Below are 13,684 nucleotides of genomic sequence, written 5' to 3' on the forward strand. Positions count from 1 at the left end.
ACTCCAGTAACGTTGATATGAGGCAAATCTGTTTCCCTCACATTACACCAACAATCAACTTCTCTCTAACAGAAAAAACTATTCCTAATTGGATGCTGCGGGAAGCGTTGCAAAGCCACGTTGCCTAGCAACAAGCCATATGATAGTATCGGTTTGGTGTCTTTGAGCATAATGACATTTATAATTATTTGGCAATTACCACTTTTTTCTAATGAGTTCTCACAATCCGATTCCCCGGCATAGCAAAACCATTATAGAGATATAAAACTGTGATACCAACCCCAGGGAACCTCAACGTTCTAGTAAAATATAACCAATAAAATGAAATGCAAAAATCCCTCAAGGTTGTTATGTGATGCTATAGGAGTATTGGAGCTCGTTGGCACGTTACGCATCTATTCCTCGACTTATTGTGTCAGTACTGACTTGGTGACCTGGGTAGCAGTAGAACCACTCAAGTATGTCGGAATTAGCCAATTAGGAGCCTTTTTACAGGGATACTTAACCATCTGAAGTTTTCACAACCTGCTCATCTTAATAAACTACCAGAACATACAGCTGAAGTCGGAAGTTTACATACACCTTAGCCAAATACATTTAAACTCAGTTTTTCACATTTCCTGACATTTAATCCTAGTAAAAAATCCCTGTCTTAGGTCAGTTAGGATCACCACTTTATTTTAAGAATGTGAAATGTCAGAATAATAGTATTTATTTCAGCTTTTATTTATTTCATCACATTCCCAGTGGGTCAGAAGTTTACATACACTCAATTAGTATTTGGTAGCTTTGGCTTTAAATTGTTTAAGTTGGGTCAAACGTGTTGGGTAGCCTTCCACAAGAAGTTGGGTGAATTTTGGCCCATTCCTACTGACAAAGCTGGTGTAACTGAGTCAGGTTTGTAGGCATCCTTGCTCGTACACGCTTTTTCAGTTCTGCCCACAAAATTTCTATGGGATTGAGGTCAGGGCTTTGCGATGGCCACTCCAATATCTTGACTTTGTTGTTCTTAAGCCATTTTGCCTAAATTTGGAGGTATGCTTGGGGTCATTATCCATTTTCAAGACCCATTTGCAACCAGGCTTGAACTTCCTGACTGATGTCTTCGGATGTTGCTTCAATATATCCACATAATTCCCCTTCCTCATGAAGCCATCTATTTTGTGAAGTGCACCAGTCTCTCCTTCGGCAAAGCACCCGAACAACATGATGCTGCCACCACTGTGCTTCAAGATCGGGATGGTGTTCTTCAGCTTGCAAGCCTCCCCCTTTTTCCTCCAAACATAACAATGATCATTATGGCCAAACAGTTCTATTTTTGTTTCATCAGACCAGAAGACTTTTCTCCAAAAAGTACGATCTTTGTCCCCATGTGCAGTTGCAAACTGTAGTCTGTTTTTTTTATGGGGGTTTTGGAGTAGTGGCTTCATCCTTGCTGAGTGGCCTTACAGATAATGTTGATATAGGACTCGTTTTACTGTGGATATAGATACTTTTGTGCCTGTTTCCTCCAGCATCTTCACAAGGTCCTTTGTGGTTGTTCTGGGATTGAATTGCACTTTCGCACCAAAGTATGTTCATCTCTAGGAGACAGAACGCGTCTCCTTCCTGAGCGGTATGACGGCTGCGTGGTCCCATGGTGTTTATACTTGCGTACTATTGTTTGTACAGATGAACGTGGTACCTTCAGGCGTTGGAAATTGCTCCCAAGGATGAACCAGACTTGTAGAGGTCTACAAATGTTTTTCTGAGGTCATGGCTGATTTTCGTTTGATTTTCCCATGATGTCAAGCAAGGAGGCACTGAGTTTGAAGGTAGGCCTTGAAATACAGCCACAGGTACACCTAAAATTGACTCAAATGATGTCAATTAGTCTATCAGAAGCTTCTAAAGCCATGACAATTTTCTGGAATTTTCCAAGCTGTTTAAAAGCCCAGTCAACTTAGTGTATGTAAACTTCTGACCCACTGGAATTATAAGTGAAATAATCTGTCTAAACAATTGTTGGAAAAATGACTTGTGTCGTGCACAAAGTAGATGTCCTAACCGACTTACCACAACTATAGTTACTTAACAAGAAATTTGTGGAGTGATTAAAAAACAAGTTTTAATGACTCCAACCTAAGTGTATGTAAACTTCCGACTTCAACTGTAGATGAGGAGGATTGAACAGACAACACCAGAAGTGGAAGAGAGCGATGAGACATGATACAGACTGGCCATGTGATACTGTAGAGGGGGACAGCGGCTGCTCGACAGTCCAATTTACAGCTTAAATAGGCCTAGACATTGAACAGGAAGCAATTTCAGATCTCTTAAAGGGAGTCGTGGGTAGAGGGTCACTGGATGCAGCTCGGCTGTGTATGTTTACAGCTTTAAACACCACTAAAATTGGAGCCGCAACACGGGATGACCCTCCTCTGATCATCCCTGGATAGGACGCATGATAATAAAATACCTCTCTGTGACACTGCTGACCAGGCCACAAAGATAGCAAGTGGTGGTCCAAACCAAATGAGGTCCACTTAAAATGTTCCACACAAAAACCTAACATGATTTTCACTTACTGTACCGGCTGTAGTCGATTCGCCAAAACAGTCTCTTTTGTGCATCCTATGGGGTATTGGAAAACATAGGAACAACTTTGCACACTCTTGATTTCTAGTACAGGCTATACAGTCATGTCCGAGTCTCTCTCTCCCCATGCTTAGAGAGGCTGGCAGGTGCAGTGGAAAGACAGAGCTCTAATTCACCTAATTCTCTAATTAATTTCCTCCTGAAAAGCAGTATCCTCACTCCCACACTAAGCTCTTCACAGCTAAACGTGGCTGCACCACACACACATTGCAGAGGACAATATAATTGTACATTTCAGTGCTATTTCTAATCAGCAGCAATTTTCTCTACAGGTGTATAGTCTCTGAATGTTATATATATATATATATATATATATACAGTGCCTTGCGAAAGTATTCGGCCCCCTTGAACTTTGCAACATTTTGCCACATTTCAGGCTTCAAACATAAAGATATAAAACTGTATTTTTTTGTGAAGAATCAACAACAAGTGGGACACAATCATGAAGTGGAACGACATTTATTGGATATTTCAAACTTTTTTAACAAATCAAAAACTGAAAAATTGGACGTGCAAAATTATTCAGCCCCTTTACTTTCAGTGCAGCAAACTCTCTCCAGAAGTTCAGTGAGGATCTCTGAATGATCCAATGTTGACCTAAATGATTAATGATGATAAATACAATCCACCTGTGTGTAATCAAGTCTCCGTATAAATGCACCTGCACTGTGATAGTCTCAGAGGTCCGTTAAAAGCGCAGAGAGCATCATGAAGAACAAGGAACACACCAGGCAGGTCCGAGATACTGTTGTGAAGAAGTTTAAAGCCGGATTTGGATACAAAAAGATTTCCCAAGCTTTAAACATCCCAAGGAGCACTGTGCAAGCGATAATATTGAAATGGAAGGAGTATCAGACCACTGCAAATCTACCAAGACCTGGCCGTCCCTCTAAACTTTCAGCTCATAAAAGGTGAAGACTGATCAGAGATGCAGCCAAGAGGCCCATGATCACTCTGGATGAACTGCAGATATCTAAAGCTGAGGTGGGAGACTCTTTCCATAGGACAACAATCAGTCGTATATTGCACAAATCTGGCCTTTATGGAAGTGGCAAGAAGAAAGCCATTTCTTAAAGATATCCATAAAAAGTGTTGTTTAAAGTTTGCCACAAGCCACCTGGGAGACACACCAAACATGTGGAAGAAGGTGCTCTGGTCAGATGAAACCAAAATTGAACTTTTTGGCAACAATGCAAAACGTTATGTTTGGCGTAAAAGCAACACAGCTCATCACCCTGAACACACCATACCCACTGTCAAACATGGTGGTGGCAGCATCATGGTTTGGGCCTGCTTTTCTTCAGCAGGGACAGGGAAGATGGTTAAAATTGATGGGGAGATGGATGGAGCCAAATACAGGACCATTCTGGAAGAAAACCTGATGGAGTCTGCAAAAGACCTGAGACTGGGACGGAGATTTGTCTTCCAACAAGACAATGATCCAAAACATAAAGCAAAATCTACAATGGAATGGTTCAAAAATAAACATATCCAGGTGTTAGAATGGCCAAGTCAAAGTCCAGACCTGAATCCAATCGAGAATCTGTGGAAAGAACTGAAAACTACTGTTCACAAATGCTCTCCATCCAACCTCACTGAGCTCGAGCTGTTTTGCAAGGAGGAATGGGAAACAATTTCAGTCTCTCGATGTGCAAAACTGATAGAGACATACCCCAAGCGACTTACAGCTGTAATCGCAGCAAAAGGTGGCGCTACAAAGTATTAACTTAAGGGGGCTGAATAATTTTGCACGCCCAATTTTTCAGTTTTTGATTTGTTAAAAAAAGTTTGAAATATCCAATAAATGTCGTTCCACTCCATGATTGTGTCCCACTTGTTGTTGATTCTTCACAAAAAAATACAGTTTTATATCTTTATGTTTGAAGCCTGAAATGTGGCAAAAGGTCGCAAAGTTCAAGGGGGCCGAATACTTTCGCAAGGCACTGTATATATTATTTTTTACATTTGCAGATTGCCAATCAGTGAAACGACAAAGTGTTTCCATGGCGACATGGCAGTCTCCTGGTTTGGGTGCCTGCACTCGAGCCAGGCTCCTGCCAGTGTGATGTGTGCCACGGGGCTCAGGGCTCTGCTTCTCTGTAGACCTCGGCAAAAATCCCCTAGGACAGGTGCTCTAGTCTCTTGCAGCAGCCTCTTGCACAAGATGAATATGAGAAGCAGGCAACGAGCAGCCATTCAAACTGACTGACTTGTTGAATCTGTGAGTTGTAACATTCCTACTTGCATTTTACAAAAGTGGTCAACACCCACAGTTCCAATCCTCGCTCCAGCACAGATTGTTTTTATTTTTATAAATCATAAACCAAACTGTAACATAGACTTCCTTGCTAAATTACAGACAGGCTAACCTTTAAGATACTCTCTCCAGCTGGGCTGGCATGTCCAAAAGAATATGCTTTCTAATCCCTTAGCAGCTTAAATATGAATGATTATGCTCTGGTTAAATTGTCACAGCTCAGTAAGCAAATACCTCAAAAAGATACATACCGTAGGTCAGACACGACAGCAGTCTCTGTAATTGTCTTAATATGAGATTTAACTTCCTGGGAGAAGAAAAAAAAAGCTAAAACGTCAGGACCATAAGTCTAAGTGACAGCTTTTGTCAGATGGCATTTTGTGGAAAAAGAGAAAGCCAGTAAAACAAGAAGAAGCCCGATTTATTTATTCAGTGGTGAGGAAAATGGGAATTCCTCTCTCTCTTAGTCAACTTGAAAATTGTTTAACTATAATATGTTTTAATCCAATTGTTTAGAGCTTAAGGAACTCATGAGAAAGTTTGTGTTCCACACAATATAAATAAAAAGTGATAATTGCCTTGACAGATCATCTACCCAGCTGTCTCATGAAACTTGTAGAATAGAGCCTAGGGCCGGGACGATACCAGTACTGCGATACTCATTAGTCCCACGGCAAGGAAGCAAAACACAAAGCGGATTTAACTTCTTTCAGGAAGTCATATTTATTTATATTTTTCAAGCTATAGCACGCAATGTTTGGAGTGCTTCAAATTTGGTCTGCTACGTGTTTTCAGTTTTGCCCTAGTAGACCGACATTCTCTCCAAGGGTTGAATAGCACAAGGTAACCCACAAATTGATCCCAATACAGACAGGAAATCTTTAGCAAGTTACTACGTCATTTCAATTCAAAAAGATAGGAAGAGAAGAAGATGGGCTGCCAAGAACAGACTCAACTTCCTCGCTTTTGTATACAGCGTGTGAAACACCAATTCTGACCATCTATACAAGCATCTACTTACCAAGCTCCAGAAGAGTGCCCAATTCCCCAGAATGAATTCACTACTCTCGACTCTAGTGCTAAAGAGACTGATCACACAGCCATTAGACTGCCATGCCACATTGTCCCTATGTTTCATTGTAGAATGTGAGTCTACAGACTCCAATCTTGCTGAAGAAATGGAAAAGATATTGCACACCAACACTACACACACCATGTCCTGCATTAGTCTAACCTGGTATCGTTCCCAATTAGCTTCCATCCAGCCTTACTGTAATGCCTGATTACTGAGTCTGGCAATGCAAGGTTCCAATAAACCATTTAGGACATTTGCCTACTCACCGGCGGTGAAATCCTTGTTTAGGTCGATGAAAGCATTGGAATGAGGAACACGCATCTTGACACGTGAACTAAGAGCTGCCTGCCACACTGCGTTCCTGTGAGGAAAGAAAACAACATGATTCATGTGCTCAGTAGACATTCTGAAAAAACACAGAACCAACCAACAAAGGTGCAATAACACTGAATACATCTACAAAATTTCAACATATTGCAATTGAGTTTTATCAAGACATGGATAATAGTCTTACCTTCCAGTAAGATAGCAGACTTCAGTGGAGAAATCAGCAGAAACCCCAAAGATGTCTGGAATCATGTCCCCATTGAAGCTGCGTAAGAGAATTTCATTTATAAAACCGTCAAAACTCCCTACCCATGAGCAAGATCAAAGGACAAAGTTTAGGTAAACAGGATTGCTTGCATGGAAACTCATCATAGAAAACAACTGCTACAGGTGATTTGTAATATATATTTTTTTACATGCTTAACCTACTCCATTATTAGAGGTTGGTCCACAAATGTCTTATTAAGGTCCGCTTGCCCATCTGCAACACCAGATAAGAGATGTTAATCAGTTAGCTATTTAATAACAGAAGTTAACTTTCTGTATTAGAGTACATTATTTTTGTTCTACAAGCCTAAAACGATGTATTCCATAAGCCTGAATCTAGGCCTAATAGAGCAACAATTTACCCAGGGTTTGGTTGTTTCCCCAGAATACAAAAACCATTGTGTCTGAGGTGGCCTTGGTCTTGAGCTGAACTGTAAGAAGCACATCCATCTGAGAATCTCCATCGTAGTCTCCAGGAACAACACCAGTTATGATACAATTGCTGAAAGAGGAAAGACATTCACTGAGTGCCTGCTGTTGACATAAGCCAGTAAAGAATAGCATAGGGCTTTTCTCAGTGACAGCTAAAATCCTCTTGTGTCAATCTACCCTAACCCACAGGGTTTGCCTGGACATTGTGGAATTATTGATGCTTCAAGATGAGAAGTGGTGTGTGCACTAATACAATTGAGAGAATAAGATCAGGAACTTACGCGGGCAAAGCCTTTTTAGGGATATGGACTTTTGGCTTGAAGTATGGGGCTTTCAGATCAGCCAAGAATATCACCAACTCAGATTCTAAAAGTTCAATGAAATATGCAATAAAAACAAATTAACAAAATGCTTACTTTCATACCCAGCACAGCACAGTCACATAACCATATCAGCAATGCAGTGACACATTCATTGGTGAGCTATACCCATTTTTATGTTTTTGTTTCATTCTAGTTACTAAGCTACTGTGTCTTGAGTCTGCCAGATCAGAGGCAGTAGGGATGACTATGGACGTTCTCTCAGTCTGTCAATTGGACCATGTTCCTGTACTGCTAAGCATTCAAATTGTAACAAGTACTTTTGGGTGTCAAGGAAAATGTATGGAGTAAAAAGTACATTATTTGTATTAGGAATTTAGTGAAGTAAAAATTCTAAAAAATATAAATAGTAAAGTACAGATACCCAAAAAAAACAACTTAAGCAGTACTTTAAAGTATTTTACTGAAAGTACTTTACACCACTGTGCAATGCATTGAACACCCAACAGCTTTTCAAGCAGAGAAAATAGATTGCTACGTCATCACTGTTTTTATTGCTTTGCATTTCCTGTATCTATATCCAAGACAGGCACCCGCTATGTACTATCCCTATTAGTCAATATAGGCTAGAGCAAATTGTATCCAGTGGTAAATAATTGTGTTAGCTTCATGGCTAACTAACTAACTGCTTACCAGACAATATGACAGCACTCAACAGCTTGGTTTAGCTAGCTAGATTAGCTAGCATCCTATGAGTTTTTGGAACACATGTCATTAATTCAAGTAATCTCATCTAGTATCTAGCTAAAGTTTCTATATTATTTTATTCACTAACGAAATGAATCCTATTGAAAAGGCAATACAAAACATTGAACAGTATTCTAGCCAGCTAGCTAACGTTAGCTACTCACGTTCTCTGATGATGAAAATATCTGTCTGTTTATCCGAGTTGAAATCACCAAACGCAGCCACAGTACCATGATTTTCAGACCCGAACAAGTCAGTTGTTACATCTTGAAGAGCAGATGCTGAATACTGCCCTGCAAAATACACAGTAAATGTAAAAATCTTGAAAAACAATATCCTCATAGTTGTTCAATTCAAACAACACAAACTGGAATACTGCAGTGCGCGTTTGGTTTACGGCAGAAATGACGGCAAGAAATGCATTAAGCATAAACTCGTGGGGTTTGACACTTGTCAAAAATAACACAATCGACAGCCCTATTTAGTCGTAAATATAAAGGTAAAGAACATCAATGGCACAAGAGGGAGATAGACTATTGACATGTTAATAAATGGGTGGTGTGACGTCACACCATCAGCGCTTCCTTGTTTGCAGCAGTGTCACAACGTGCTGTTACTTGGTAAACACAGAGAACCAACCAACATGTCAAGCTTCGCAGATGTCGGCAGGAAACTCCTGGAAATTAAAGCCAGACAAAAACGTTCAGGTTTGACATATTCACTTGCTTGACACTGCATTATCTACAAACCTCTGCGAATGTCCTGAGTGAAACATCAACGAAACAGATTATATAAATGCCTTGCCTGCTATAGCCCACTACAGTGGGTATGCATGAGCATGAAAGGTCAAGTTTGCAGCTACTGGAGCTATTTTAAGATTTTCACATCAGGTGTTGCCCCTCTACCCTTGCCGTTTGTGTTAGGCTACATAAAACTGCAATGTTATCATATTGAAAGAGAATAAATGTACATGCTGGCCAGGGGAGGCTGGTGGGAGGACGGGCTCATTTTAATGGCTGGAATGGAGTACATGTAACGGAGTCAAACATGTGGCTTCCATGTGTTTGACTCCATTCTATTTAATTCCATTCCAGCCATTACCATGAGCCCGTCCTCATATACATGTAGCTCCTCCCACCAGCCTCCTCTGATGTATGCTATGTTCCTCGTTGATCAGGCTAGATGCCATTACATTAGCCAACATGGCAACCTGCTCACATAGACAGTGCAGGGGTAGGCAATGAAATTCATTTTTGTTGGGGTGCCGAAAGAGATTATATCGGAAAATAACAATCATTTCATACCTTGATTATATTGAGACACGATCAAATATGGCAGGTAGCCTAGCAGTTAAGAACGTTGTGCCAGTAACCGAAAGGCCGCTGGTTTGAATCCCCGAGCCGACTAGGTGAAAAATCTGTTAATGTGCCCTTGAGCGAGGGGGGTGGAATCATTCGCGGGATTTGCCTATGTCCATGTCTTATAACTCATATACTGATTGTGATTATGATCCGTGGTTAATCAAACCTGCTGTCAATTAAAGGCCTCATGCAATTTTTCATTACATTTTTTAAATTCAACAATAAAGGCAATAGTACGGTATTTAAGAAATACTTTATCATAATCATAATAATTATTTTAATTTGTTGAGTATCACTCATACAAACATTATAGTTTGACGAATGAATGCCTTAAAATATGTTTCGATATTTATGAACTTTTATTTGAAAAAAGACACATTCAGACATTAGGCTAATTCAAACCATCATTACTAGTTCACTCATCTTAACCATTCTATGCCAACATATAATTTCCAAGTAGGCTAATCTTTTAATGACCATTGTAGGCTACATGGCGTTTTCATGTTTTGTCATTTGTTGTCTGTTTTGTGGCCACCTAATATTAACTTGCTATGTGATTCATTATTGATTTCTTTTCTTAAGCCGCTCTACTAACCCTCCTGTGAATTGCTGTAGATTTGTAATTTAGCTGAGAGACGATTGCCCTTTACCTCACCTTTTGAAAATGGCCAGCTCGGAATGTGAGATTTCCAAAGCTCCTCGGAAACTCAAAAGATATGGTAAGTAGTGAATTGAGCATATGTAACTATTCACCAGGTCGTTGCTGTAAATGAGAATGTGTTCTCAGTCAACTTACATGGTAAAATAAGTTTAAAAAAGAGGTAGCAAGCACTCCTAACCCAAAGCCTTTAAAACTGGGTTGAACTAAATCTAGATTTAATCGAGCGTAATGCCTGTATATCATTCCATGAGAAAATTAGCAGGATGACATCACTCCAAATTATACATTTCAATGATTAATCTTGCCAGCCAGAGTTTTGTATTGCTATACCACCCTAGTATCATATGTCAGTTTCAGTGGAGGGTGCTGAGGGGAGGATGGCTCATAATAATGGCTAAAACGGAGCAAATGGAATGGCATCAAACACATGGAAACCATTCCGATTCAGGATTTACCACAAGCCTGTCCTCCCAAATGAAGCTGCTACCTTCCTGCTGTGTTCAGTTTTCTTCAGGTGAATGGTATGATATGCTGATAATGCTGTAATACACTTTTATTACTACTGTCTACGTGGCTTGGTCAGGATGCTATACCAATATACCAGTCTTGGATATAGGCTACGTTCAATACATGGGGTAGATTTTGTGAGATACAATTGGGTATACACTACTGTATCTAAAAATGATCCAGGTAATCAAGTTGTCATCATAATTCACTTTTTTTGCTGCACCTATGATTGACAGTCTCTCCCTAGGGTTACCACCAAATGTAGTACAACCAATATACTGTTGAATGGAAATAGAAAATGATACTAACCAGTATTCAATTCATAAGCCTAGTATTAACAAATATTGAACTCTCTCATTGAAGTTAATCACACAATATTTTCCAACAACCACAGACTTCGATCCATGTTTCTATGCAGTAGAAATGAAATAAACCCTTTAATTTGCATATTAGCCTCACACTGCCTCTGCAGAGTTATCTTGAAAAGTGATGGCTTTGTCCCTACTACTTAAAAGCTGATGGAAATTATGGTAATTTCACTGGAAATGTGGATTTTTCAGTACCTGAGGTATTGACCCAAGGTCAATCCCATTAAAATGTAAATCACTCCAAAATAAAATTTGTCTGAAATAGTGGTCCAACAGATGGGGCTCCCCTGAAATTCACTTGGTTCTGAAGAAAGCTTGAAATGGTGGCAAGTTCCATTATATTTTAAATTTGTGCTCAGCGTATGAAATCACACTTCTTGCTGGAGGCTTGTTTTGATATTTACAGTGACTAAATGTGAGTTGGAAATGGGGCCATGTCGTGATTGCATGCGTCAATGCATTGTGGTTTTTGTGTGACTTGGACTGTTCATTGTATTCTGACGGAAATCACAAAAAATGACTGATACTGATTTACTTTGACAATGTGTTTAGGATGTTGCTCTTCAATCCCATGTGTAGTTAAAGTCTTCATTATCTAAAACCATTCTGTAAAATATGTTTAGCTTTTAGGTCTAAATACATTTGTTTCTGAAGATGTGTGATAGAAGTGCTGATAACTAGGAACCTTTGTGGCATCAGTCTTACAGCCTAATACTCCCCAAGTGCTCATGGGAGTCTTTATTTGACATATAGTTACTGTAGCGTGTGTCTCCAGAGTACCATTGAGGCACCCGAGACATGAACAAATGACCTCCAATTGAGCTCTAGCTCAACAATGAATGTCCTGTCAAGAATTGTGTTTTGTATCTCTCCTCAGGCTCCATCTATGAACCTCTCAAGCTCTCCATTCTCCACCGGGAGGATGAGCCACTATGGGAGAAACTTGACCGCTACTACAATGCGGGTAAGCACTGTGATTGTGATTAAAGTACTTACTATTTAAAATCCTTGTTTTGAAGACGTCCTCAAAGGTGGGGTCCTTTTGAGCTTATTCGTCTACTTCTAGGGGGTGTAGCTTTACAGTATTTCGGTTTGAAATATGGATTTAATTTGGTATGTTACTCTTAGGGCTCTATTTTAACAAAACTGACACAATGGTAAATCTAGGTGCAAGTGGTAGCGCTGTTGTTTCAGGGATGTGTTAGAAATATTTTAGCTATTTTCACTATCACAATTATTGGCGCAATTTGTTGGTGTTGCCACAAAAGGTCTGGGTTTTGACAAATAAACAAGTTGAGGCTTGGCCCCTCACTGGCCCAATCAGAATGTGCTCCATGGCAAAATATGTGTTGCTTCAGGTTGTGTATTTACAGACTTTTATGTATTGCCTTGGTAACAACTCCAATATCAATGTTAGTCCGTTATAGTTTTTTAAATGGCTTACAGAAACAAAATAACAAAATGTAGAACTATCCCATCTTTCCTCAATAGGTTAACTTGAACCCATTTGCAGTCCACAGTGTTCTGAGTAATTGCATGGCTTCAATAGCATTCCCACTGATATAGAGGCGAGGCCTACTGCAAATTTTATTATGGCTGAGCATGGACATGCCAAACATTGTCATTAAGCAATATTCAATTCATTATTGATAAGGTCTAAAAAGAGAACTAATGATTCTAATCAAATTCTTAACGAAACAAAGAAACAACTTGTTTTAAAATGTCACACTTACGGGCACCATCATTTCTCTCCGTGGGCATATAATATTAAAACAACACAGAATATGGAGGGTTTTACGCACATCCAAAAATCGAAAGCGGGACCTGCATGGCTAAAATAATGTGGTCATGCCTACAATGCATAGATAAAAGTGTTTTACTCCTCTAACTTGATCTATGATTACTGCCCCGTCGGTAGCCATGAAGTGCTGTGAAAGGCTGGTCATGGCTCACATCAACAGCATCCTCCCAGATACCCGAGACCCACTCCAATTCGCATACCGCCCCAACAGATCCGCAGATGATGCAATTCTCACCTATGTGAGAATGCTGTTCATTGACTACAGCTCAGCGTTCAACACCATAGTGCCCACGAAGCTCATCACTAAGCTAAGAACCCTGGGACTTAACACCTCCCTCTGCATCGGGATCCTGGACTTCCTGATGGGCTGCCCCCAGGTGGTAAGGGTGGTCAACAACATGTCTGCTATGCTCAACACTAGGGGCCCTCAGGGGTGTGTGCTTAGTCCCGTCCTGTACTCCCTGTTCACGACTGCGTGGCCAAACACGACTCCAACATCATCATTAATTTGCTGATGACACAACAGTGGTAGGCCTGATCACCGACAACGATGAGACAGGCAGTGTGGTGCCAGGACAACAACCTGTCCCTCAATGTGAGCAAGACAAAGGAGCTGATCGTGGACTTACAGGAAAAGGCGGGCCGAACAGGCCCCCATTAACATCAACGGGGCTGAAGTGAAGCGGGTTGAGAGTTTCAAGTTACTTGGTGTCCACATCACCAACAAACTATCATGGTCCAAACACACCAAGACAGCCGTGAAGAGGGCAAGACAGCCGTGAAGAGGGCACGACAACACCTTTTCCCCCTCAGAAGACTGAAAAGATTTGGCATGGGTCCCCAGATCCTCAAAACATTCTACAGCTGCACCATCGAGAGCATTCTGACTGGTTGCATAACCACCTGGTATGGTAACTGCTCGGC

The 13,684-nt window shown here is 40.4% G+C and overlaps 2 protein-coding genes across 3 annotated transcripts in view; one reads left to right on the forward strand and one right to left on the reverse strand.

Annotated features, from left to right (window-relative positions):
- LOC135547521 (T-cell immunomodulatory protein-like) overlaps window positions 1-8,635 on the reverse strand; it is a 131,711-nt gene extending 123,076 nt beyond the window's left edge. Inside the window, exons 1-6 of the mRNA XM_064976600.1 lie at window positions 8,227-8,635; window positions 7,277-7,361; window positions 6,926-7,065; window positions 6,726-6,777; window positions 6,484-6,561; window positions 6,236-6,330 (exon numbers count right to left, since the gene is read on the reverse strand). Coding sequence (XP_064832672.1) covers window positions 6,236-6,330; window positions 6,484-6,561; window positions 6,726-6,777; window positions 6,926-7,065; window positions 7,277-7,361; window positions 8,227-8,404 — 628 coding nt within the window. The 5' untranslated portion in view covers window positions 8,405-8,635. The remainder of the gene's footprint in view (window positions 1-6,235; window positions 6,331-6,483; window positions 6,562-6,725; window positions 6,778-6,925; window positions 7,066-7,276; window positions 7,362-8,226) is intronic.
- A 27-nt stretch (window positions 8,636-8,662) lies between these two features.
- Window positions 8,663-13,684, forward strand: part of LOC135547531 (phosphorylase b kinase regulatory subunit beta-like) — an 80,108-nt gene continuing 75,086 nt past the window's right edge. The window contains exons 1-3 of one of the 2 annotated variants that reach the window (XM_064976619.1): window positions 8,681-8,769; window positions 10,039-10,142; window positions 11,837-11,923. In XM_064976619.1, coding sequence (XP_064832691.1) covers window positions 10,088-10,142; window positions 11,837-11,923 — 142 coding nt within the window. In that variant the 5' untranslated portion in view covers window positions 8,681-8,769; window positions 10,039-10,087. Of the gene's footprint in view, window positions 8,770-10,038; window positions 10,143-11,836; window positions 11,924-13,684 lie in introns of both variants that reach the window. The other variant, XM_064976610.1, reaches the window with a different exon arrangement.

This window comes from Oncorhynchus masou, chromosome 1 (genome assembly GCF_036934945.1).
Source record: "Oncorhynchus masou masou isolate Uvic2021 chromosome 1, UVic_Omas_1.1, whole genome shotgun sequence".
Lineage (NCBI taxonomy): Eukaryota > Metazoa > Chordata > Actinopteri > Salmoniformes > Salmonidae > Oncorhynchus > Oncorhynchus masou.